Source organism: Calidris pugnax, unplaced genomic scaffold, assembly GCF_001431845.1.
Source record: "Calidris pugnax isolate Ruff unplaced genomic scaffold, ASM143184v1 scaffold42, whole genome shotgun sequence".
NCBI classification, from domain to species: Eukaryota; Metazoa; Chordata; class Aves; order Charadriiformes; family Scolopacidae; genus Calidris; species Calidris pugnax.
This window is the reverse complement of record NW_015090920.1, coordinates 184,903-210,291: the sequence shown is the minus strand read 5'-3', so window position 1 is coordinate 210,291 and position 25,389 is coordinate 184,903. Positions and strand designations below refer to the sequence as shown.

Genomic DNA, 25,389 nt, shown 5'->3' with positions numbered 1-25,389 from the left:
AGATTTAAAAAAAAGGTGTAGAACAGCTGCAGAACCAACAGAAGAAGACTGAGACTGTGAAGGGGAAAAATAGGAAGTAGGCTGCAGGTTTTAAATTCTTTTTGTAATGCAGCCCGTGTTAATGAAGAACACTTCTCTGTTTCAGCTATGGAGAAAGAGGGCTTTGTATTATTTGTGGCCTTTTTGCTTGGCATGCTGGGCAACTCAATCCAGAAAATCACTGTAATAATTACGGCTTTTCTTGTCTGTAAGACAGGCCACATTCTTTACTGAAGTGAGAATTCCTACTGTAGCCTAAGATTTATTTGTAATAAAGAGTCAGAGCTTTGTGGCAGGCTGTCATTTTGATGGTTAACACTAGCTTTGATGTGAGGTTATTCCATAGAATCATAAAATCATTTAGGTTGGAAAAGACCTTTAAGATCATTGAGTCCAACCGTGTAGTTTAGTTGTATAAGTTCTCTTCTGTACTCAGAGTGTGGAGGGGAAGGAGAATTTACTTCAATAACTGTCCTTGTCAGCTGAGACTTGAAGGTTTCTGTGTATCACATATGTTATTATAGATGTTTTGCCTACTTTTTCTTAAATTAGTAATCAATCATTTGTAGGTGACCGTGTGCTCTCCGTCAATGGGGTTAGTTTGGAAGGTGCTACCCATAAGCAAGCTGTTGAAACACTGAGAAACACTGGGCAGGTAAGCAGCTGCTGGTTCTACTCCTGTCTGTAGCATACCAGATCTTCATGGGTGAAAAGAAGTTAAGGGAGCTCAGGTTGGTTGCTTTGGGTGTGCTTTCCTCGATTCCTTGCCTTCCTAGGCCTCGAAGGGTCTCACTGCTCGCCTAGTGAGGTTCTGTGTCTCTGTGTGGGTGAGAGGTCTGCATGGAATTGCTTTCTCCTTGTTGCCCAGGCTTTGTAGGAGGGAAGCCCAGGTGCACAGGTTGGAAGACAGCTGTAGCAGCATGCTTCAGACGTGTCCCAAATCTGAACCACTGAGAAAATAAGGGCCTCCATACATGCTGCTGAGTCGGGAGCTTTATTTGAGCCTTGGGCTTTTTGGATAGTGCTTGATTCTACCAGTGGTGTCCTCCTCGTGCTATTTATGGCAGCTGCTTCATAGGTGGGAGTACATGCACACCTCAAAATAGCCAGTGAATGTACACATTCAGAGCTGCTGCAGTGTCATGGGTTAACCCTAGTTGGCAACTAGAACCATGTAGATGTTAACTCACTCCCCTCAACCCCCCCAGTAGGATAGGGAGAAAAAGGGTTGAAATGGAGACAGTATAATAGAACGGTAACGGAAGATAAAATAATAATAATAATGGTAAAAGAATATACAAAATAGTGATGCAATACCATTGCTCACCACGCGGTCAATTGCCCAGCCCATCTATTATTGAAAGAAAACCCCTTCTTATTCCGTGTTAGCACGTGTCTTGCAAGTCTGTTACTGTATTTTGGAGGTTGTCATTTAAAGCCCTTAAAATAAGGAACAAATGGAAAATGTATGGGAAAGGAGGTATCTATGAAGTTCATTGCTGTAGAACTTAGGACCCCGACAAGTTGGAAAGAAACATGTACTCTAGACTGTGCTATTTCCATGACTGCTGCCAGTTCACTGGAAAATGTTTCCTCTCTTTAGGTGGTGCATCTGCTGTTGGAAAAAGGTCAGCTCTCAGTGGCCAGTGTTCATGCTCCAGTAACACCACAATGCACGCCCCCAAATCAGGTGGGGCAATGTGAGCCACAGGAGAAACCAGAGACAAGAACGACCAACGCCAAAGATTATGGCTTTGTCACTGCAGGTCAGGTCACACAGGATGATTGTCTGAACTTTCAGAGCATCCTTTAGTGTTTTTTTAACTTTTTTCTTCAAATCTTCTGTATCAGAGAGAGACAGAGAGCAGAAAGATCTGTCAGGAATCTATACTGAGGCCATGCGTGTAATGCAGATTCCTCCTTTTTGTGCTGTTGCGTTTGTAAGAATTTCTTTGACAACTTGGTAACTTTGTTTAGTTGGTATTGACTGCTCTCTCACTGTTCCTTGTTTCCTGATCTCATCAGCCTTGCAGGCCAGGGCTGTAGCAAGTTTGGAGTAAAAGGGGTGCTACTGACCGTGGTGCTACTGAGGAGCGCCAAGGGGAGGTTAAAATACTCATATATAAATGAGAGCTTCTGTAGGTCCTGCTGTTCCTGGCTAGGGGAGAGAAGACTTCAAGAGCTGGATGAAGAGAGCTGTGTAGAGATCTGTGTAGCTGACTAGAGGTTGGCATATTTCAGCTTCTCTTGCTGGAAGTGGAGGGAAGCCTACCCAGATGGGGAAACCACTGCAGATATCTTCGGTCTTCCTGCATGGGATTTATCCTGTCTGCGAGGAGCTCCAATTGCTGCTCTCACTGTCTGATCAGCGGCCAGAAAGATTGTGTCACTCTGTGCTTTAACAGGCTCTTTAATGGACTTCCCGGGGAACAGTGCTTTGGAGACATCCTTGCTTTCTGTGTAGTGTGGGTGTTGCCAGGGCAAGCCAGCAGACTGAGAAGTCATGATCAGCTTTTTGTCCTCTTTAACTTGGGGGTAGTTTTAGATAATGCTTGTGCTCAGTACAGAGAAAGAACCCTGTGAGGGGGACAGTGAGTGTTGTCATGTCTGGAGTAAGAATACCAGCCGCTTTTTTTTGTGGCCAGAGTGCTGTAGGAAATAATAAGTTCCTGTCTCTCTTGCAGACAACACGTTTGAGGTGAAGCTGATGAAGAATAGCTCAGGCCTTGGGTTCAGTTTCTGCCGCGAAGATAACCTGACACCAGAGCAGCTGGGCTCAACTATTGTGAGGGTGAAAAAGCTCTTCCCTGGGCAGCCGGCCGCAGAAAGTGGGCAGATAGAAATTGGGGACGTCATTCTGAAAGTGAACGGGGCATCACTAAAGGGTCTTTCCCAGCAGGTTTGTATCTTAATAGTGGAACTCATGTTTGTAGTATTCCTGCAAGTCCTGGGCGGGGGGGTGGGTCTTCATCTAATAACGAATTATTCTGGGGCCATAGGAAGTCATCTCTGCTCTGAGGGGAACATCTCCAGAAGTCTCTCTTCTGCTTTGTCGGCCGCCAGCTGGTATACTACCAGACATCGATCCTTCTTTGTTGGTAAGGAGTGTGGCATATGATTTTTATTTTTTTTTTAATTGCTATTTGAAAGTTCATTTAGTCAGTCTGGTGGGTGGGTTAGTTAAATGCAAGGTGCAGATGGAAGGATGGGGAGGATACTCACAGAAACGTGATTCTTACAGTAAATCCCTCAGGACTGTACTAAGCATTTTGTGGAAAGGTGAAAAGAATGCAGGGCTTTAATAGTATTTTCCTCTCGGTTTTATGGCTTAAGACATTGAAAATGGACTTACTACACTGTTTCTGTGGTGGGGGTTTCTTTGCAGACCAACGGTTTGAAGTTGATCTAAAATAGAAATTGGATATCTCTATAGCGTATCTGAAGAATAATTTTGCTAAACACCAATTGGTCTGGTTTTGATGCATGTAAAACCAGGGAAAGATTGCCATATTTACTTACTGGAAATTAGAGGTGTCCCAAAGAATATTTTCCACAATGCTCCAGTAAGTAAATCGAAATAACAGAATCCCTAGAGAACAGCATCCCGTGTTAGGATACTTGGAAGAAATGGAAACTGAATGTGTTTCAGCAAAAGGGAATGTAGAGGGGAATTCACCTGAAAAGGAAAGTATGAAACTAATGGAAACAAGTCTTCAATTTAAGTTAATTTAATATCATTTTTGAACAGTAAAAAGCCATTCAGATCTGATGACAGAAACATAAATGTACAAATACAAATTTAAGTGAAGTTAAAATTGGAGTAAGAGACAAGCAGCTGAACAAACTAATAAAATAAATAACTTCTCCTGTAATTAACTTTTTTGTCATATGGAATAACTTTAATAAAATAGCGTGTATAGTGAAAGAAGAGGAAAAAAGCAATAAACAAATGACAACTTTTTAATGTTATCACAGATCAATGTGTTCATGAACACAAGAATTTGCCCGTAAGAGCATAAATGAAGCTTTTAAACTTTGTGTGTCTGCTAGCTAATGTCATGCTTGGGAATATGTGATTATTGGCAAAACTAGTCTTCATTGTAATGGGAGTTAATAATTTGGCTTAGCAGTCTCCGTTTGGTGTAAATTATCATAGTTTTTGTAGTCTGTTATGTAGCTTTTTGCTTTAAAGCTTCCCTGTTTCCCTCCTGTGTGAGAGCAGTTTGACCAGTTGCACTGTAAGCGCCAGCAGTGTCTTCTGGGTGGAAGGGATTTCACAGTGATGGCCTAGACAGATGCTGAGTGTAGCTTAAAGGCATCTGAGGCCTTAAAGGCTCTCCAAGGCTAAAGCCAAGAGTGTATGTGTTTTCATTAGATTAATTTGCAGTTCTTTAGCAGTATACGTTTCAAAGTTTTTGCACACTTTGTCTTGGCCAAGTTGTGGTGAACTTGGTGGAACTGTGCTGTGATGTGTTTGCACAGTTGAGGCAACACCTGAATGGAGGGAGCCACTGACTAATTGATTTGGGTAAATTTATGCAGTCTTTGCAGCTTTCTTTTGTCAACAAAACTGGAGTTTGATGACTTAATGTCCTTGCTCTCTGTAGACTCCCATCCATTCACCCCCACAAGTATTTCCAGATGTCAACAGAGAAGTTTCTGGTCCATCAAATGCAGAGCAAGGTGACAGCTCAGATGAAAATGAAACTACTGATCTGAGCAAGAAAAGGCTGAAATCTCCCTCTAGAAGAGACAGCTACAGTGACAGCAGCAGGAGTGGTGATGAGGAGGTGATAGATTCACCAGCACAGGTGGGCCTTGGCTGGAGTTCTGCGCTCTACCAAACGTCAGATGAAGCTATGACACACAGTGGTCAGGAGGAGGCTGTTCGCACCATCTTGTATTGTGATCAAGAGGCTCCTAGCAAGTCAGAGCTTGAGGACAGGTATGCTGTTTATAACGATCCTCAGAATATTGCAGAAGGTGTTTACAAAAGGAATTTATTAAACCTATTCATAGAAATACGTTTTTATTTTGCTTTTTAGATCTGCATAAAGTCAGTATTGGCCCATATGTTCATTTATGGGTGACAGCCACATTGTACAAGCTGATCCTTTTTTTTTTTGCTTATTTATCTGTAGTGATCTGCCATTGGATTTGCCATTGATCCCAACCTGTAGAACTATTCCCGATGTTACCACATCCGTTTTAATAAATGACTGTTTCGCTACTCCTCCTTCTGAGTTGACTCCGCACCTGGAAGGAATGGATTCATTAGTCAGCCAGTTGGAAAAAAATGCTGAAGAATATGAGCCGGTAATTTACTATTTCTGTCTTTCAGTAGCATAAATGTACCTAGGGTTGTGGCCAACTGGAAGTTGTTTTAGCCGTGGCATTGAGAGTGACTGGAGAGAAGTTAGGCCTATTAATTTACAAATGGGATAGTTGTAGGTTATACTGAGGGTGTGGGTTATAACTTGGGTGTGTGCATTATGCATGGCACACACGTGTGCAGTTTGTAACCAGTGAACAGCAGCTGCTCGGACAAATGTCTGCAGGTATTTTATATCAGGGCTCTTGAGGAGTTGATCTGTTTCTCTTTGTGACTGTGGAGTCCCACATGTGTACGTAGGTAGGTGTTTATATGTCTATCTCATCTGACTTATCAGCCTGGAAAACTTGGGATGAAATGTTTACCTGCCTCTCAACCCATGCTATCAGAGGAAGCTTAAGTGGCAGACATCTTGCTTCTGCCCTGTTAGTTTTCTGTGTGGTTGTTCAGAGATCAGAGGATAAATCGGGGCAGAAGGGACATCAGGAGGCCCTGTTCTTTGCTGCATTTGTATCTCTGAATCCCAAAGACTTTCTGCTCTGCTGCAAAATGCAGCGTACCTCTGAGACCCTTCCGAGAGAGCTTCTTGCCACCCCAGAAATATGTTGTGTATCAAAAGGGACTTCTGCTTGTGTGTCCTCACATAATCTAGTCACAGATTGAAAAAAAAAAAAAAATGGAAATTGAGCTTTGGTATGTCTCAATTGTGAGGGTCTTTCAGGTTACAAAGCTATTCTAGCCCATACTCCAGTTTGAGAAGAAGCAAGCTGTCCTTTTCATAGTCCCTTCTTCAGAAGTTTTTCTCAAACTTTCCTGGTGCTCTGTGAGTTTCTATGTAAATGAGGCAGATCTCTATCTTTCAAATCAAAATTGGCAAAACATGTCCATGTGTTCTGTTCCAAAATCAGCTATGGTATTGTATCTCACTGTAGGAAGATACTTTTACCTGCTTTCTTCAGTTGAATACTTCCTGATACGTTGTCTTATTTGAAAAATTCAGAGCCTTTTTTATATATGGCAGCTAATTAAGGGTAAAGTAAGGTGTCAGTTTTGGTATATGCCTTTGCAATTTTGTTTAGACCATAGGCCTTTGGCCCAAGGTTAACACCATGCAAAACAGTGGTCCTTCTGAATTCATTAGAGGTGCTTACTTTCAGCAGCTAAGCTGAGCCTGCTAAGACATGTCTTGGTACTGTCCATGCTTTTGTTCCACTTAAACCAATAGGTAAATCAGTTGTCTATGTCTAACTGTCTAAAATTCAGTAAAGCGTTCCAGTTGCTTCTGTGTGTCTGTTTTGTAAAGTACTATGTTCTTTCCTTAGGAGGTAGAGCTGCGAGTCACCATGACAAAGTCAGAAAAGGGTAGTCTGGGTTTTACAGTGACCAAAGGTAACGATAACGTTGGCTGCTACATTCACGACATTGTTCAGGATCCTGCCAAAAGTGATGGGAGACTACGGCCTGGAGACCGACTGATAAAAGTGAGAGAATTAATGTTTTCAGATATAGGGATTGCATGAAAAGCACAACTTTGAGTAAAAAAAAAAAAAAAGTGAACTCTTTTGTGGGCCAAAGTAAATGTGGTTAAGTAACAAAAGCATGCACCTTCAAGAGGCATAATTTGATAGCGCTCAGACAAAAGTATAAAAGCACGTGGGAAGCTGAAGGGAGTTACGGTATGTCCCACAGTTAAGCATGTGTGCAACAGCTATGCATGATGGCAAAAAATGGATTAAAGAGAAGAGCATTCATTGATTAAATAAGATGGTTGCCCAGGTATGGGGAGGAGTTGCTGGTCAATTATGTCTATGGCTGGCATATTTTTAGGAAATATATTTCAAGAGAGTTGCTGTACAAGAGTTTACCAGGTACATACCACATAGTACAGATGTTCATCATAGAACTGTAAAATATTTTGGGTTGGAAGGGACCTTTAAAGGCCATCTAGTCCAGCCCCCCGGCAATGAGCAGGGGCATCTTCAACTAGACGAGGTTACTCAGAGCCCTGTCCAACCTGACCTTGAATGTTTCCAAGTATGGGGAGATCTACCACCTCTCTGGCAACCTGTTCCAGTGTTTGACCACCCTCGTGAAAAATGTCTCCCTTATACCTAGTCTATATCTTCCCTTTTGTAGTTCTAAACCATTACCCCTTGTCTTATCACAACAGGCTCTACTAAAAAGTTTTTCCCTATCTTTTGAGCCCCCTTTAACTATTGAAAGGCCGCAATAAGGTCTCTCCAGAGCCTTCTCTTCTCCAGACTAACCAACCCAGCCTCTCTCAGCCTGTCCTCATAGGAGAGGTCTTCCATCCCTCTGATCATTTTTGTGGCCCTCCTCTGGACCCATTTGAACAGGCTCATGTCCTGCTTATGTTGGGGACTGGATGCAGCACTCCAGGTGGGGTCTCACCAGAGAGGAGCAGAGGGGCAGAATCATCTTTCTCGACCTGCTGGCCACACTTCATTTGATGCAAGCCCAGGATATGGTTGGCCTTCTGGGCTGCCAGTGCACGTTGCCAGCTCGTGTCCAGCTTTTCATCCACCAAATACCCTCAAGTCCTCCTTAGCAGGGTACTCTTAATCTCTTCATACCCCAGCCTGTATTGATACTGGGGGTTGCCCCGACCCATGTGGAGGACCCTGTACTTGGCCTTGTTTGAACCTCATGAGGTTCATGTGGGCCAACTTCTGAAATTTTTCCAGGTCCCTCTGAATGGCATCTTGTCCCTTATGGTATTAGTTTCTGATTGACAAAAAACTTGCATTTAGGCTTGCAGGGACTGTGATCAATAGTGACAAAGTGCATTGCACAGAGCACTTGTGTGAGTTATCGCTAGATCAGGACACTGAAGCACTGCTGAATGCTATTCAACCTTAATAAAGTTAGGCAAATACAAGTCAAATTAAATTAGGTTGTGAGTCAGACTTTGAGGTGTTTGTCTCTGCAATCGTATCTAATTTTTTAAATAGGAACAGTAAAATAATGTACTTCAGACTGTTTAATATTTTGACTTGTGGACTGTAGACTTGTGTCTTCACTTGTAAAAGTTCAGTTACTTTTGTGTGTTCTGTCTCCTTGCGTGATGAACTGCAGTAAAGCATCTGTTGTTTTGTCCTTTAGTATCAGATGCAGGAACAATAGGAACAGTAATAAATGTTTGTCCAGTAGTGCTAACTGTTTTACTTGGAGCCTAACAAAGGCATCTCTTGCTTTTATTTTTGCAGGTTAATGACATTGATGTCACTAACATGAGTCATACTGAAGCAGTAAACTTTCTCCGTGCTGCCCCAAAGACTGTCAAATTAGTGCTAGGGCGTGTTTTGGAGTTACCCAAGATGCCAGTGTTGCCTCATTTGCTGCCTGATATTACACTAATGTGCCATAAGGAGGAACTAGGTAACACAGAAGTAGACTACTTTTTGCTCTAAAGCAAAATTTTTCCCTTCAGTTACAAAGAAAGAACTTGATTTATTTTTTGTTTTCCTCACCCTTTTTCCTCTCCTCTCCTCTCCTCTCTTCCTGTGAAGGTTTGCTGTTATCAGGAGGCCATGACAGCCTTTACCAAGTTGTGTATATTAGTGACATTCTCCCCAGATCGGTTGCTGCCAGAGACGAGAGTCTCCATGCACTAGATATTATCCATTATATTAATGGAGTGAGCACACAAGGAATGACTCTGAGAGAAGCCAAAAGAATGCTGGAAACATACCTTCCCAAAGTGGTGCTCAAAGCGACCAGGTATATTTTGGAAGCAAATGCTTCCCTGTACTTTGTGTTTTTCTGGCATGATTGTATGAATATAAAGGTAAAACGTGTTTCTAGTATGACAACTAATTCACCATAGCGCGTTATTGAGGACTGATGCCACAAAAAAGAGTCTGTATATACACAGCTTTTGTGGTTCAGTGGAGCAGAAGGGTACTTGGTATTTGCTGTGCTTTGTGTTTCTTGGGAAGACAAGGCTGTGTCCAGCTATGAAGTGCAAATGTTCAAAATACGACACAGGTTATTTAAATACCATTGCTCTTTTTTCTTAAAATTGCTCCTGAGTGTTCTGTAATAATAAAAAGAAGATAAAATGTTGTTTCGTGCTTAAATAGTTCTACTGTCACATGGATGTCCCAGCACACTGGTGAATATCAAAACGTTATGGCACAGATCCTAGTGCGCCACTGTATTCACTGATCCCTGCTGCTTTTGTGGCAACACAGCAGTCTAAAAAATTCTCCAGATTACTCTGTTTCAGTATTTGCCTGGGACTGACTGAAACATTTACTAAATTTTTGAAGCCTTCCAGCCCTGCCTGTCATTCTTTGCTTCCTCTCTCCCTTTCTTCTTCCCACTCTGTTTTATCCCAGAAGGGAAAGAAGTTGCAAAGTCCTGAGGCTGCAAGGTCTTGCCTTTTTGTCAGAATCTAGAAGGAAAGTCCAGCTCTAACGAGCTCTTTGGTGCACCCTCAAGTAGGACATAACCGAACTACAGTGCTTAATCTCTCTCATTTAATATTTTAAGTATTCCAAAACCGTTGTACTAGAAAGCCTGATTAGCAGTTTTACTAATAGTACATATTTACATCAATATCTGATGATTACCATGATATTTTTTTAATAACAATTTCTGTAAACATTTCTTTTCATAGAGATGGTCATGCAGTGTTTCCAAAATCCAAAAGCCCCGATAGCACGTGGCCAAGGAAAACTAATGGTAAGATTTTACTTACTGCAAGTGAAATGCACATGTTTATAAAAATGAAGGAAGATCCCATCCTTGCCCAGTGGCACTAGAACTCTGCTTACTGAGGTTAGCTCCAGCAGGTGTTTGCTTGATCTTTCTTTTAAGAGCTCCACCAAAATAGATTAAGCAATAGTCTCTTCCATTTCTCTTGTAGTTTAGAAATTCTCTCTAATATCAACCCTGTGTCTTTCAAGGAGTAAAAGAAAAAAAATAATCAATTTATTATCATTAATTGTTATTAATAATATTAATTATGTTGTTGCTTTCTCTGACCAGGCATAAAAATACCAATTTTTTACATTTGAAAGGACTTTAGGTCTCCTGATAGATTTCTCTTTTTCAAGACTAAATTGATTTTATTGCTTCCTTACAGTTTGTTTACATCTCACTGTTTTCATCTCACATGTGATGCTTCTGGTTACACGCATGGCACTGGGTGAGGCTCACCAGTGTCAATAGACAGGAATAATTATTTCCAGGGTTATGTAGACAGCATTCCTGTTAATACACCCTGAGTGAGATTAACTTCCTCTCACTGAATGGTTCCTTGCTTACTCACATAGTCTCAGGATCCTCTACCACCTGCATTTGCTTTTATGTAGAGCAACTGTTTATGTGGTTACTTACATGGTAAGCATTTGCTTTTTCTTTGAAATGTGCCACTTTGCATTTGTCTTGATTCATCATAGTCTAGTTTGTCACACTTCCTTTAATGTATCTAAATAACTTTGAGTGTTGATTTGCCTTATGAAATTTTTGTGACTCCTACAGTTCAGTGTTGCTTACATATTTTCCAAGTATCCTACACGTTTTGTTGCAAAAAGCTGTAACCAAATCTTGGAAAACCTCACTTAAAATTCCCTTCCCGTAGATGACTTGTCATGCATAGGTCATGACAAGATACAAGGTTACTCTCAGCCTTCAGTTATTTTATCTACAAGTTTCCTCATTTGTAAAAACATAATGTGTATGAAAATCCAGAACTTCACTAGTAGCTAGGTATATAGCAACTACTGGTTCCCCTTTGTCTCATTTATTATACTAGTTATGGGGTGTCTAGTGTAGATGGTGGTCTCTGGTGCCATAGTATCACTCTTCTCTTTACCAAGAGCAAAGAACAAAGACCCAAATGTCAGATGATGTTTAAAAAAAAAAAAAAAAAAAGTTAGTGCCAAGTGATTGCAGGGTTGTATTTTGTACATGTCAAGGGAAGGGGAATCATGCCATGTTTCCCAAAAGCATGTGTATGGTGTTGAGCTATTTAGCAACATTTCTCTTTGCTTGGAGTTTGTTACTTGTGTTAGGGTTCATGCTTTATGATCCTATTTAATGTAACATTGAAAAAGCCATTATAAAGTAGTCCATCAGATGTGGGTTCAGCAATGCCCAGTAACGAGGAAGGCAGAAATGTTACTCATTTTATAACATAATATTAAATACCTTGTTTCTTTTATAAAAATGATTGATGAAGGCTAATTTAATTTCTGTGAAAAAGTTGCTGTGAAGTTGTTGAGTTTTTCCTATTTTTGTTTAGGCTGTTCCTGTGATGACCCCTGTGACAAAACAGAAAATAAAACTGATGCTTGCGGGCCCAAGGTAAATATTCCTCTATTGTGCCTATTATCATTAACCATAGAAAAGAATCTACTTTACACGCTTTTTTAAAATAAAAAAATAAATTAAACAATCCGTTAAAGTATGCAAACCCACTATTGTCACTTCATGTGAATAAGCAGTCATCATAATAAATATGTAGGTTTTTTTAATTGATCTTCTCTTTTTTTGGGACTGCTTTATCAAAAGACAAATGGTCTTATGAGAAGGATGCAAGGCTGTGACCCAGAAAACTCATTCTCTTCACAGTTTCTGTAGATGCTTGCATGTTACATTTACTAGATGATTTTCTTTCTTTTTTCCCTCCTTTCTGTTTTCTGAGAAATGGTGTGTTGTGGAACCAAAACGTATTGAAGCCTGTGTATGTTTTATAGAGGTTATAATAATGATAAATACTATATGTTCTATGGTAGCAGTTGCTTCTTCCTCACTTTGTGTTCTTAGTGGCTTTAAGTGTTTCTTTATTTGCTCTCTTCATTTGAAACTTCTAACATGCCTAAATGCTGCCCACCCATCACCCAGCTATCTCAGATGAGAATACGATATGAATAGGGTTTTTTATTTGTTGCTAAGTAGAGCAATGAACTTTTTAAGGGTTGCTTGCTGCTTCAACAAACTGCCCAGACTCTTTAATAGTTAATTTGTACTGTTCTTTGCTTTCTTAGGTAAATGGCAATAGCATCATAGGATCTTCTCAGGCAAACATGGAAAACAGTATCGATCACACAGAAGGACTAATGAATCCCTCAGGATCTGGAGATGCACTTTCCCTTGGCTTTCCCAATCATATGTCAGAATTTTCTAAACACAGTGACAAATCAGGTAAGAGGGGGTGAGATGGGGGACAGCATTAGTCTTTAGTGTCCAAGTACAAGAGAATCAAGGCATTGTTCAGTAGGCTGAAATAAGTCAATGTTAGGTGGATAGTGAATTTTAGAAGATAATCTGCAAATAGCATACTCTGCTTTAGAGGAGTTTGTTAATGTTGGAAGTAGATTTATGGAAATTGAATTCTGTGCTAGAGAGAAATGAAGAAAAGCCATGGTAACAGCTAGAAATAATGTCATGGTGTCTGCCCCTTCAGTTTTTTTTCCCCTAAAATATCCTATATTGGGAAAAGGTATCACTTTATACTATTTCTCTTCAGAAACAGAAGTTCCAGATGATGAGTATTATGATGAGGATGATCACAATGAAGTTGTCCAGTATCTGTTGGATGTTGTAGATGAGGAAGCCCAGAATCTTTTAAATCATAATAATGCAACTTCAGAGGCTCAGAGTCTTCTACGTCTCAAGAAGGCTTCATCAAAAGATCACCTGCCAGGTAACATGAGCCATTAAAAAAGCATAGCATTAACAGCAAAATGCTTCTTGAAACAAGATGCCAAGGAAGCAATTGATTTGGCAAGAAGAGTTGGCATTGAATTGACATGTGAACTGAAATTTTCCCAAGTAAAACACAGAAAAATGGTTGCTGATTCCAGTGAACTTCAGATGCAATTTAATAAGTTCTGGTTTGATAAATCTGGGTTTTGCTTTAAGTAATCTGGAAAAATTAATGCCATTCTGGAATTGTCTCTTGAGAAGCATTCATGTTTAGGTATCTGGTCATACAGGTACAGTCATGTTGAAATGCTGAAACGTTTCATTGATTGCAGATTGCACATCTTGGAAATGTGTAGAGATTTCTCAAAACCAAACAATCTGCCAATCTCCTTTATCGCTTTTAGAAAAACTTTTTTTCAGTACTTGCTTGTGTCTGTATACCTTCCTTTTCCTTTGTTGCATCTCCTCGGCTCTGGTTGTGTTAACTGAAACCTGGTGTGGAACAGGGTTTGTACTTCCTTTGTAGTGTCACACTATGTATATATGCTCCAAAAGTTCAGCTGTTCCTGTAGAGGTTTCTTCTAGAAAACCCTCCAAAATTATTTCAGCTATTTTGCTGCTCTTCAAGTTCGTTGGGTTATTGTCATTGGTTAGCAATTAGCAATGGCTGTGCCAGTACCTCAGCTGAAGAATTTAATTGGAGCTCTGTTACTTCCAGTTGGGTATAATGTGGCCTTTGCAACTGAAGATTAATAGATTCTGTAAGATACAGCAGCAGGGAACTACTGTAGTAGACAGATACAAGTCACTTTAACTAGGTCTTGTTAATACAAAGAGCAGGTAGAATCCCTGTTTAGATCTACTGCTGGCCTAAATATCACTGGATTGCAGAAACACTATTGACGTGGGAATCTGATAACTTACTAGCAGTAGCCTGTCCCGCCGTCGCGCTGTGGCAGAGATATTCTGCTAGCAATGCAAACAGGCTCACATGTAATGACAGCTCTTCCAGTTAAAAAAGAAACAAGCCTAAAGTCTAGTTATCCTATACGATAAGGGTAATAAAGGGACTTACAAGATGTTTCTTAGCATGAGTAGAGCAGTGATGGTGCCTCTGGACTGGGCACTGGTGAGGCCTCACCTCCAGGGCTGTGTTCAGTTCTGGGCCCCTCATCACAAGAAGGACATTGAGGGGCTGGAGCGTGTCCAGAGGAGAGCCACCAAGCTGGGGAGGGGTCTGGAGAACAAGTCCTACGAGGAGAGGCTGAGGGAACTGGGCATGTTGAGTTTGGAGAAGAGGAGGCTGAGGGGAGACCTCCTTGCCCTCCCTGAAAGGAGGTTGTAGAGAAGTGGGCTTGGCCTGTTCTCCCAGGTGAATAATGACAGAGGAACCAGAGGAAATGGTCTGAAGTTGGGGCAGGGGAGGTTTAGATGAGATCTTAAGAAGAATGACTTTACTGAGAGTGTCACCATCTTGACCCTGTGCACTTCAGGGCATGCTCTAGTGGCTGAGATTGTAGGGGTTTTTTGTGTGTGTATGGTTGGACTTGGTGATCTCAGAGGTCCTTTCCAACCATGCCAATACTGTGATTCTGACACCTGTATTCCCTGTGTAGTACCAGACAGATGTAACGGGATCTGAGATCTGAGAAGGTGACTCATGGTCATCTTTGTGTCTGTTTATGCTGTATCTCCTGATTTCCCTGTTCCAGTAGAGATGAATGGAAAGCTGACAGAAGATAAGTCTGAAGACACAGACTGTGATGGGTCATCTTTACCTGAAGATTTTTCAGAGGTGGGATGGCAAGAAACTGGCAGACATTTGTCTGTTAATTTTGCTTTCTCCGACACTCTCAATTTATTATTTGCTTATTGGCATAGAACTTGTGGAAATAACTTTACTCGTCTTTTAAATGAAAACATCTTTGTTGGTAGTAGCTGTAAATGGTGTACAAACTTTTACTTTTTAAATATTGTATGATTATTCTATCATAAATCAACTATATAAGATAACAAAGCATAGAGTTATTTTACACTGTTCCTCATATAAAGCCCAACAGTTTTTCTCAAAAATGGTGATGATAAACTATTGTGTACATGTTATTTCAGGCATTTAATCTAAAAGATGTCCTTAATTCCTGCTTAAAGAAGGGAAGCAGTCCCAATGAGTACTGTGGAGACTTAACTGTCCGAAATGTAAATTTGAGATTTCTCTTCCTCCTACTTTTTGCTAGGATATGTGCATTAACTTGAATAACTTCTGTATGTGGTTTACCCTACATTGTTGCATGTCCTATTTTTCATCAGTCACTAGATGCCCAGATTTTGTCTCGTATTTCAATCAGCAGAACTCTGTCTGTCCAGCATGTCCTGGCTGTTGCAGCTCTCTGTCCATTAGTAGAGCTGAGAGTAAAATCAGGAATCTGGCTCTGTGTCAGCTTGCTCTAGGAGATCCATAAGTAAAATTCTCCGAGTATGGTAGTGGGTCTTGCAAGCTGGCCTAATAAGTATAAGTATTTTTGTAAATAAAGTAGAGCTTTTCTTGAAAGGAGGATTGAAATGCTGCCTTCTCTACTGAGCCTTCATCATCTGAGGAAGGCGTTCATAGGAGTACCTGTCGTTTAGAGGTAAAGCCATGTTCTATATAGGAATGGTGGCTTGACAGGAGGCAAGAGGTTTTACTGTCAAACTTACCTCATGAAAAGTTTTTAGGTATTAGAAACACAGAAAGTCAACAGGGGAAAATTTAGGTGGCTCTACTGCTGCTGTGAGTCAGGAATGATTTTCAGATAGCTTTTTGTCCTTGTTACAGTAGAGCCTCTTTCCAAGTGCTCAGTGTTCTTGTCCCCTGTTATTTTGGGTTAATAAGATGTCTAAAAGAGGAAAGTCTTTCATTGTGTGCTGCTTTGAACTTAGTACCCTTCAGAAATAGCCCATGTAATTGTTAATTGTCTAAAATCTACAGCGGGTGAGTGTTATAACTATGTCCTTTAATGCGTTTTGACATACTTCCTCCACTAGCCGACGCATGTAAATGGTTGTGAAGATGAATGTGAAGTAAAAGCTATGCCAGAAGGGTAAGATTTCTTTTCTAGTGTTGATTGAAAGCAAACCTGTAAAGTCTGAAATTCTGAAGAGGAATATGTTAGAATGAGATTAAAAAAACAAACCAACCAACCACCCCCAAACCAAACCCAATAAAATATCTGGGCAATGTCTTGTTGAATTTCTCTCTGTCTATTCTTGTTATTTAAGGTAATAATTTGCTTGAATACTAGCCAGCTTTATGTGGTGTCCTATGCCCTAGTTTTATTTATTCCTTTGATATGTGGTTATAACAAGTAACTGGATTGTGTTCAAATGGCTCAAAAAAAAAAAAAACCACTTCTTTTTACATTTTGATAAAGTTTCTGGGAAGTTTTGGGTTGAGACTTGGCGCAAGCAGTGACATTATGACCTAAAATGCTTCATACGTTTATCACCATCTTTGACAAAGCTAGAAAACTTGGAATTTAGTGAATATGTAGTGAATTATGTGGATGGTACAAATCTGCTATGGGATGTTATTTGACTGCTTAGCCTTTGAAAAGTAATTGCAGTGATAGTTATTTACTGGATCTTTTTCCACTTTTACCTGTCTCTTTTTCCACTGTTACCTTTTTCAAATCTCTGCTGGGGATTTAAGAAAAGGAAAAAAAACCACGGGTTTTTTTGAGATTACTGATATGGATCCAGTCCAGAAATACTTGTAGCTATAAATTACTTTCTGGCCATTTTTTTATGAGATTGCAAGTGTGTTGGTTATTTCTCAGTGTTCTTTCTTATTCCATACCTCTTCCTCTTACAGATCTTCTCCACAACCTCCCTTGAGCCAAGCAGATGAAGATGAAATCACGTGGGGAAGTGATGAACTGCCAATTGAATCAGTCATCCAGGAACGTGTAAATAAAGGCAAGAACAAATACTCAGTGGAAAATTGAGCATCACATTAAATAGACAAAATGTCAGAAGTTAATTTTAAAATGTCCTGCATATGTTTTGAGGGTGTAATGACAGGTATAATGGGAAATCTAACAGCTCAGCAACCCACTAGAAAGGATCTTTACGGCTTTGTGTAATATATGCGTGAGAGCTAATAGCAACAATATTGGCAATGTTCTGTTTGTAGTTGTAGTAGAGTTGAAACCAGCTGAGATGCTTTCTTCCATAGCATTAGTCTGACAAAAGCTGTAACAATATACATATTTGACCACGATCAAATCGATGTATTATGTTTTTCACATATGGCTACTCCATGCTCAAATTAGGTAGTATTTTTTCTTTATCTTGACTCTGTCTTCCACTGCTTCTCAGCGTGGTAGAGTGGAACACTACTCAACTTGATGTGCTTGGCAGAATCTAGTCTTAACTTGTTGAGATAGCATTAGAAATGTTAGTTCCTGAAATTCATGTACAGCAGCCTTTGCATTCATTAAAAGAGAAAAGAGTAATCCGCATAAACCTTTAGATTTAGGACATTTCTAATTTTGATACCAGAGAGACTCTTGGTTTATTAATTTTGCTGTGCTTCAGAGCAGCAGTGAGGCCTGATCAGAAGCAAGCTTCATTGAAAAAAAAAAAAGACCTTTTTAACACATCTTATGATTACCACTTGAAAGGTATATTGAGTGTAAATGCTAAAAGCAAAGTCACAGGCTGTGATGTTTAAGTGGAGAGGTCTGAGTTCATCCCTGTGTGCATTCATCAGTTTTGTAGGTTATTATGTAAAGAACTTACATTAAAAATGTATTTGAAGCTTGTTTCAGTGTATTTATTGGAAGTTCAGGAAATTATTCCCTTTGGTTCCTGGATTCATCAAAGCTAATTTTGTGTCCTATTGATTTTGTTAATTTGTTTTTGGCTGTCAAACTAGAGGTTTGTATTCTCTCTGCTGTATGGAGGCATTCTAGAGAAAACAGGTAGTACAGTGGGGAAACATTACGGTTTACGTTTCCATAGTTTTAGCTATTTATTTATTTATATAAAATATAAAGAAATTATTTATATAAAATAAATAAATTGTCTTGTTCTTCTGCTAGATTTCCCTTTAGTGACAAATGAAGAGATCTCTGCTCTCCCTACTGTGAATGTGCTCCCTGGAGGCAAGTACACAGGAGCCAAATTGAAGTCAGTGATCAGGATGTTGCGTGGATTGCTGGAACAGGGAGTCCCTTCTAAAGAGATCGAAGTGAGTAACTATTTGTCTCTTAAAGTCCATTTTTCTATTATGAAACAGTTAGAAATAGAATGGCCTTAAATACTACAGCTCTTTTTGCAGCTCTAAAGAGATGAAAAGACTTCTTTTACCAGAGACTTCTCTCCCTTCCCCCACTAGCTGATGAGACCCAAGATTGAACTGGGAACTCAATTCAAAAGTGTGTTTACATCATTCTTATTTCCGGTACATTACCAAGTGACTCTGACATTAACAGGCTAGACAAGGTAAATTAAATCTAGCAACAGGATGTGAAAACAGCCTTTCCAAAGTTTTAAGTCAACCATGTTACACAATCTCTGTTTTGGGAGAATGAGGTAAAATATTTACTAAGTAATAGGTTTTTTAAATTTTTTTTCATTTTCTTAGCTATGTGACATTAGATTCCTTCCTGTGACTTGAATTATTTTGCATATCTTTATTAGGATTTTTTTTAAATTACTCTGTAAAAGACTTGGTTACATAACTGCTCTTAACGGTTCTTAACCATTCAGAGCTTTCTAATGCACATATAATTGCTTCTTTACAGAACCTTCAGGAGTTAAAACCTTTGGATCAGTGTTTGATTGGACAAGCAAAGGAGAATAGGAAAAAGAACAGATATAAAAACATACTTCCTTGTAAGTCCTAACTAATCTGAAGTTCACTGTTGATATTTTATCATGACCTGTATGGTCAGATGAATTGAATCAGAAGTAAGATAGTTTGATTTCCAATCCTAGTTCTGCTACCGAGTAGGGAAAAAACTAAATCTACCACTAATTTTCTACACATCTAAAGCAAACATTTATAAAGCAGTTAAAGATCGGTGAACGATAGACTACTGTAGTAGGTAGGGATGGATGTTCACAGATTCTTCAGTTCTTTCAGCAGATTCTGTGTTTTAAATGACATATACGTATGGAGCCAGACAAGTGTTTTTTTTCAGTTTTACCCATGTAAAATTGGAAAAACAGACATGTATACTATTGTCAGTAAATTACCTGCAACAAAATTCTGTTTGTTAGGTGGGAGACACAAGTAGAAGTGAGACCTGACAAAGGTTAGTTCTGAGTGAGAAATATTCAGCCTCAGTTTCAGAGATGCTGCAGTTCAAATTGCATATCCTGCCTGTCTGTAGATTTCTCCCCTGGCCATCGTCTTTATTCAAAGAGAAGTACTGATTAGTATCCTAAAGCAAGTATTGTAGTGATTTATTTTTAAAATAAGATCTGGACACATCTGAACTAAGTACTGTGTGAGTACATAATACTCAATATCTCTATTTTGTGACGGTCTAATGATGTGCACACATAACATTGAGGGGTTTTTTTGTTGTGTGGGGATTGCAGATGATACCACTAGAGTACCTCTTGGGATTGAAGGTGGATACATCAACGCCAGCTTCATTCGCATGCCAGTGGGCAATGAAGAGTTTGTTTATATTGCGTGTCAAGGACCTCTCCCAACTACTGTAGCAGATTTCTGGCAGATGATTTGGGAGCAAAACTGTACTGTGATTGCCATGATGACTCAGGAGGTGGAAGGAGAAAAGATAAAATGCCAGCGTTACTGGCCAGATGTACTCAATAAAACAACCATGATAAATGACAGACTACGGCTTGCTCTTGTAAGGCTCCAGCAGCTGAAGGGCTTTATCATTAGAGTGCTGGAGCTAGAAGACATCCAGGTAAGTGAACCTAACTCTGCACGCTGAGAAATCTTTTTTTCCCAGTATTGGCATTTTTATCCTTATGCTTCTAGCTTGTCTGCTTTCAGTCACAATGTTTCCATTGAGAGGAACCCGGGGCTGCTTCTCTCTACCCAGCGATCACTACTGGGCAATTATTCCTTGCTGCAGCTTGTGCTACTCTGTGACCCTTACAGGAAAAGGCAGTTGGGCCAGGAGATGATTTTATTATGCTAATGAGACTCTAAATTTTGGCTCCCTGTGCCTTTGGTCACAGAAACATGTATTAGGCATATGAAATTCACTAATAATTCACTCTGACTGGTTCATTTCTCTGTGTGATCAGCTCAGTCTGCACAGTGAACATTATACTATTCAACTACTTACTAGTTATTTTAAGTTTAGCTCATTGTTTCTCTTGTTTTATTGAATTACAGAACACCTTCACTGGGCAAATCCCTCTCTTCTGAGACGATTTCCTTTGGGAAATGTACCTTTTGTCTTTTTATTCTTGCCACGTGTTACATTTTGTTGTTACTGTTGTTTTTAAACCTCAGACAGGTGAAGTACGGCACATTTCCCATCTGAACTTCATCGCCTGGCCTGACCATGACACCCCTTCTCAACCAGATGACCTGCTTACTTTTATCTCCTACATGCGGCATGTCCACAAATCAGGACCCATTGTAACTCACTGCAGTGCAGGCATTGGACGATCAGGGACCCTCATCTGTATAGACGTTGTCCTGGGGTTAATCAGCAGAGACCTCAGTGTGAGTACCCAAGAGGACAGGCTAAGCTGTGCTTTTGACTTGCAGGAAATGTATTCCATTGGATCTGTTTCATTTTAAACAATATGTCATGCTTTTGAGAGTAGCGTGCTGCTGGCCATGATGTAATGGAACATAAATCAGGGTGTAAAACAGCAGTACCTGTGAAATGTTTCTTTGTTGATGATCCCGGAGGTGAAGAGCTCTAACATCCACTGGTTCTTGGGTTCGCCCAAGGAGTCTTAAGTGTCCTTTTTGTTGATACCTTAGCAATCCAACATTGTTAGGTGCTGCTTGAGATGTTCTAGGATATGCTTGCTGCAAGGACATCTCCTGCCATAGCAGATTTCTGGCATATGGATTGGGAACAACAGTGTGTTGACATGATGACTCAGGCAGTTGAAAGAGAAGTTAAAATGCCTGCCTTACCTGGATGGATATACTTAGTGGAACTATCCTGTTATATGACATTAAGGCTGAGAATTGTGGCACTCAGAGATCCATGAACTGCTGGAGGACAGCTAGAACCCAACCAGAGTATCTGTTTAGGCAACTGAATCAAAAACTCAGTGTACAAACATCTCACCTGGAGATGAAGGTATGGAAGTGTGGAAGGATTAGAGGAATGGACAGTGAGGTGGATTGAAAACTGGCTGAAAGACAGAGCTCAGAGGGTTGTGATTAGGGGCACAGAATCTAGTTGGAGGTCTGTAACAAGTGGAGTCCCCCAGGGGTCAGTACTGGGTCCAGTCCTCTTCAATATTTTCATCAGTGACCTGAATGAGGGGGTGGAATGTACCCTCAGCAAGTTTGCTGATGATACAAAACATGGAGGGGTGGCTGACACACCAGAAGGCTGTGCCACCATCCAGCAAGACCTGGACAGGCTGGAGAGCTGGGCAGAGAGGAACCTGATGTTCTTCAATAAAGGCAGGTGTAGGGTGCTGCACCTGGGGAGGAATAACCCCCTGCACCAGGACAGGTTGGGGGTGACCTGCTGGAGAGCAGCTCTGAGGAGAAAGACCTGGGAGTCCTGGGGGACAACAGGATGGCCATGAGCCAGCAATGGGCCCTGGTGGCCAAGAAGGCCAAGGGCATCCTGGGGGGCATCAGGAAGAGTGGGACCAACAGGTGGAAGGAGGTCATCCTGCCCCTCTGCTCTGCCCTGGGAAGACCCCATCTGGAGCACTGGGTCCAGTTCTGGGCTCCCCAGTTCCAGAAGGACAGGGAACTGCTGGAGAGGGGACAGCAGAGGGCTACAGACATGATGAGGAGTCTGGAGCATCTCCCTTATGAGGAGAGGCTGAGGGACTTGGGTCTTTTACTCTGGAGAAGAGAAGGCTGAGGGGGGATCTGATCAATGCTTAGAAATACTTCAAGGGAGGGTGTCAGGAAGATGAGGCTGGTCTTTTTTCAGTGGTGCCCAGGGACAGGACAAGAGGAAATGGGCACAAACTTGAATGTAAGAAGTTCCACCTAAACATGAGGAGGAACTTCTTTGTAGTGAGGGTGGCAGAGCCCTGGCAGAGGCTGCCCAGGGAGGTGGTGGAGTCTCCTTCTCTGGAGACATTCAAACCCACCTGGACACGTTCCTGTGCAACCTGCTCTGGGTGGCCCTGCTTTGGCAGGGGGTTGGACTAGATGATCTCTGGAGGTCCCTTCTGACCCCATGGGATTCTGTAAATTAACTTTTCCAGCACAACCAGGGCTTTGCTTTCTCAGGTGATCCACAGGAGGGTACTAGCTTCCTTATGCTTACGTCCTTCAGTGGTCTGATGCGGCAGATCTTTTTGTGTATTTGTCGAGAAGACGAGCTATGTCACACTTACCTGAGCAGGGTATCTAAGCACCTACTAAATGTCCAGAACTTTATAGACCTGAGGAAATAAGAACCGTTTTGTTAGGTTGGCCCGAGGAACTCTATTTTCTGCACACTCAGCTCCCAGTAAGAGTAATCAAGAGAGCCAGTGCAGTGAGAAAGAAAGCAGGAGAAGGAGGGTGTCTGATACAGGAGGGTCACATCTGTGTTGCCCAGAGACAGCAGGTGCTGGTTATCTGCCAGAGGTGCACAGGCTATAGCGAATTGTTATTTGCTTCACTACTCAGTGTTTAGTGTACCTGTGTGGATTCCTTGGGTTGGTGCTCGGGGTGTCTTCTTTATATGCACGTGTGTCTTTCTCGACTGGTTAACTTGGTGTTTGTTTTGGTAGTTTGACATCTCCGACCTGGTGCGCACGATGCGTCTGCAGCGACATGGGATGGTTCAGACAGAGGTGAGTCTCTGGCTCCCCCAGGTAGAGGCTGAGGGAGAGGCACTGGAATTCCAACCCTGATGTGCCAGGAAACTTCCTGTTATGCACACAATGATTGTCTTTGTGCCCTCTAATGTGACTCTTGTGTCGTGAGAATTAAATCAGGTGCATACCAGTGAGTAGCAGTGCATATTTAAGTTATAAATGCATGCGATTTTTAACATGCTGTGCTAGTTTGATCTCTGCTTAAAAAAACAGTTGGGAGATTTTTCTTTAAAAGCCTGCGTTACAGAGAAAATCAGCTGAGCTTTTTCGGCTAAAAATTGCGTTATAAACTGAAGTGAAGGCCTAACTGTAGCTGCTGTGAATCATTGATACTACCACAGAGATATCTTGAGATCTCCTTTGGGGAGATATTCAACCAAAGGTTAAATTAATGTTTTAGGAATAATCTAGATGTAGAGCTAATTAACTTCACCCTAGAGGTGGACATCACAAGGTCCTGTTCAAATCTGCACTTTTCTTTGAATGTGAAGAAATTGTCAAATCATAGCAAACAAAAACCCCACCCACAAAGAAACACCAAAAACCTAAAACCAAACCACAAAACTATGAGCCCCAGCTCACACCCCAAAAATGTATGAGCCCACACACGTGTCACTGAGATTAAGGTAAGAAGTTGCACTGTCAGCTGAGGTCTGTATTACTTAGCACTGGATGCAAGACCTTGAAATCCACTTGCTGTCTCTGTTTCCACTTACAGAAGGTACTTACCCTGCTTGAGGTGGTTTTGGTGTGAAAGGAGGGTAATTGTCCCATATAAAAATACAGCTTTAGTGGCAGGGAAGCATCTGTATTTGTTTTAAGTTGCGGTTGCATATTTCTCCATTGTGGGTGGTTTTGTTTAGTGGTTTGGTTTGTTTTATGTTACTATAGAGAGAGTATTGAAATCAAGTGCTGTGCACCTGTGAGGTGCAGGGGAGAGCGAGTTCCTTAGGTGGTTGCAAACACTTCTCATGTGTTCTGTAATTTCCTTTCCCTTGCAGGATCAGTACATTTTCTGCTATCAAGTTGTGCTTTATGTCCTGAATCATCTCCAACGTGAAGAACAACAGGGAGGCAAATAAAATACTGAAGCTGAAGTACTTTTAAAATCAGAAGCAAGGAGTTTGCAAGAGCAAAACTCTCACGTGTTTTCTTTGTTCTGCCAATAGTTTTCCAGTCCCTTTCCTCGGATGCTGTCAAATGTTTTTTAAGTCTCTCCATCATTCCAAATAAGGTCTATAGTTATAAGGAAAGGGGATGGCTCATACAATACCACTAATGTCTTCAACCCCATGGACATATATGTGAGATTTTTGTGTAATGGTAAATAATATTTAATAAAGCTGCATTTTTTGCAGCTTCCTTAATCTGTGATAAAATACTGAAATAAAAATATTTTAATTAAAAAAAACATGTAAAGGAGGAGGAAAAAAGTAATCTCAGTACTTCCTGCAGTTCTGCAACTGTTTTGGGGTGTTTGTTTCTTATGGGGTTGGGGAGTGGGAGGGATGAAGCAATATTTTTATCCTGGAAAACTTTATTACTAAGACATTTTACTGGTCTCTTTTAAAAGCTTGTTTATGGCACAGAATTTTTGCCCTTTTAGTACAGCTACAGCTATTTTATAGAGGGTACCTTGAAATCAGCATTTAAGCTTTAAGAGATGCCTGTTAGCATAAGGATAGTAGTGAATGTTTACTGTAATTATCACAGTTAATAATGTTTACTTATAGAGTTTCATGTATATATTTATATACTTTTACAAAAAAGCTGAATTATCAGGTGTCTAACCTTATAACTGATTAGGCATCTCCACTCTGTAAATAAAAATACACCTGAAATACACTGATCAGTGGTTCTGGGTATTTTTGCATCCTTGTGACTGATTTTTCTTGCCCTTACACGGCATCCTTCATTGTGATTGCTACATTTCTTAAGAAATCTGAAAAAAAAAAAAAGTCTGTACTCATTTTAAATTTTCAGTGTCCATTTTTTAATAAAAAATGCAGAGCTGTGGGTTCTGTCATGTCACTAGGGTGAAAAAAGAGGATATTTTCCTGTCCTTCTTTTTTCTCAGCATACCTGAGCATCAAGATCTGCATCTCATTTTTGGGGGGGTGTGTTTGCACTGGGATGCTATGGCAGTGATCTGAGAACAATGTCATCTACTCTGCTTAAAGGAACCAGATGGGAGGTAGGATATTGGGTTCTGAGTAACTCAGTGTTTTAGTGATATTGTCAACAGTCCAAACTCTTCTGAAAGGAAATCTTTGTTTCATGCTGTTTGGGAACCTTGGCTGATGAACAGCTGCCATCAGCCAGCACATGGGACCATTCGAGGGTTCAAATAG

At 40.6% G+C, this 25,389-nt stretch overlaps 1 protein-coding gene across 3 annotated transcripts in view; it reads left to right on the top strand.

Moving 5' to 3' along the window:
• The window catches only part of PTPN13 (protein tyrosine phosphatase, non-receptor type 13 (APO-1/CD95 (Fas)-associated phosphatase)), a 129,131-nt gene extending 104,248 nt beyond the window's left edge, over nucleotides 1-24,883 (top strand). For 2 of the 3 annotated variants that reach the window (XM_014950048.1, XM_014950046.1), the window contains exons 28-49: nucleotides 609-694; nucleotides 1,643-1,805; nucleotides 2,724-2,938; nucleotides 3,039-3,137; nucleotides 4,647-4,984; nucleotides 5,181-5,355; nucleotides 6,694-6,852; nucleotides 8,599-8,770; nucleotides 8,902-9,112; nucleotides 10,014-10,078; nucleotides 11,643-11,704; nucleotides 12,388-12,544; nucleotides 12,870-13,046; nucleotides 14,761-14,843; nucleotides 16,070-16,125; nucleotides 16,896-16,999; nucleotides 18,127-18,275; nucleotides 18,832-18,922; nucleotides 19,634-19,971; nucleotides 20,529-20,744; nucleotides 22,952-23,014; nucleotides 24,040-24,883. In XM_014950048.1, the coding sequence (XP_014805534.1) occupies nucleotides 609-694; nucleotides 1,643-1,805; nucleotides 2,724-2,938; nucleotides 3,039-3,137; nucleotides 4,647-4,984; nucleotides 5,181-5,355; nucleotides 6,694-6,852; nucleotides 8,599-8,770; nucleotides 8,902-9,112; nucleotides 10,014-10,078; nucleotides 11,643-11,704; nucleotides 12,388-12,544; nucleotides 12,870-13,046; nucleotides 14,761-14,843; nucleotides 16,070-16,125; nucleotides 16,896-16,999; nucleotides 18,127-18,275; nucleotides 18,832-18,922; nucleotides 19,634-19,971; nucleotides 20,529-20,744; nucleotides 22,952-23,014; nucleotides 24,040-24,120 (3,260 nt within the window). In that variant the 3' untranslated portion in view covers nucleotides 24,121-24,883. The remainder of the gene's footprint in view (nucleotides 1-608; nucleotides 695-1,642; nucleotides 1,806-2,723; nucleotides 2,939-3,038; nucleotides 3,138-4,646; nucleotides 4,985-5,180; nucleotides 5,356-6,693; nucleotides 6,853-8,598; nucleotides 8,771-8,901; nucleotides 9,113-10,013; nucleotides 10,079-11,642; nucleotides 11,705-12,387; nucleotides 12,545-12,869; nucleotides 13,047-14,760; nucleotides 14,844-16,069; nucleotides 16,126-16,895; nucleotides 17,000-18,126; nucleotides 18,276-18,831; nucleotides 18,923-19,633; nucleotides 19,972-20,528; nucleotides 20,745-22,951; nucleotides 23,015-24,039) is intronic. The other variant, XM_014950047.1, reaches the window with a different exon arrangement.
• The last annotated feature ends 506 nt before the right edge of the window (nucleotides 24,884-25,389 follow it).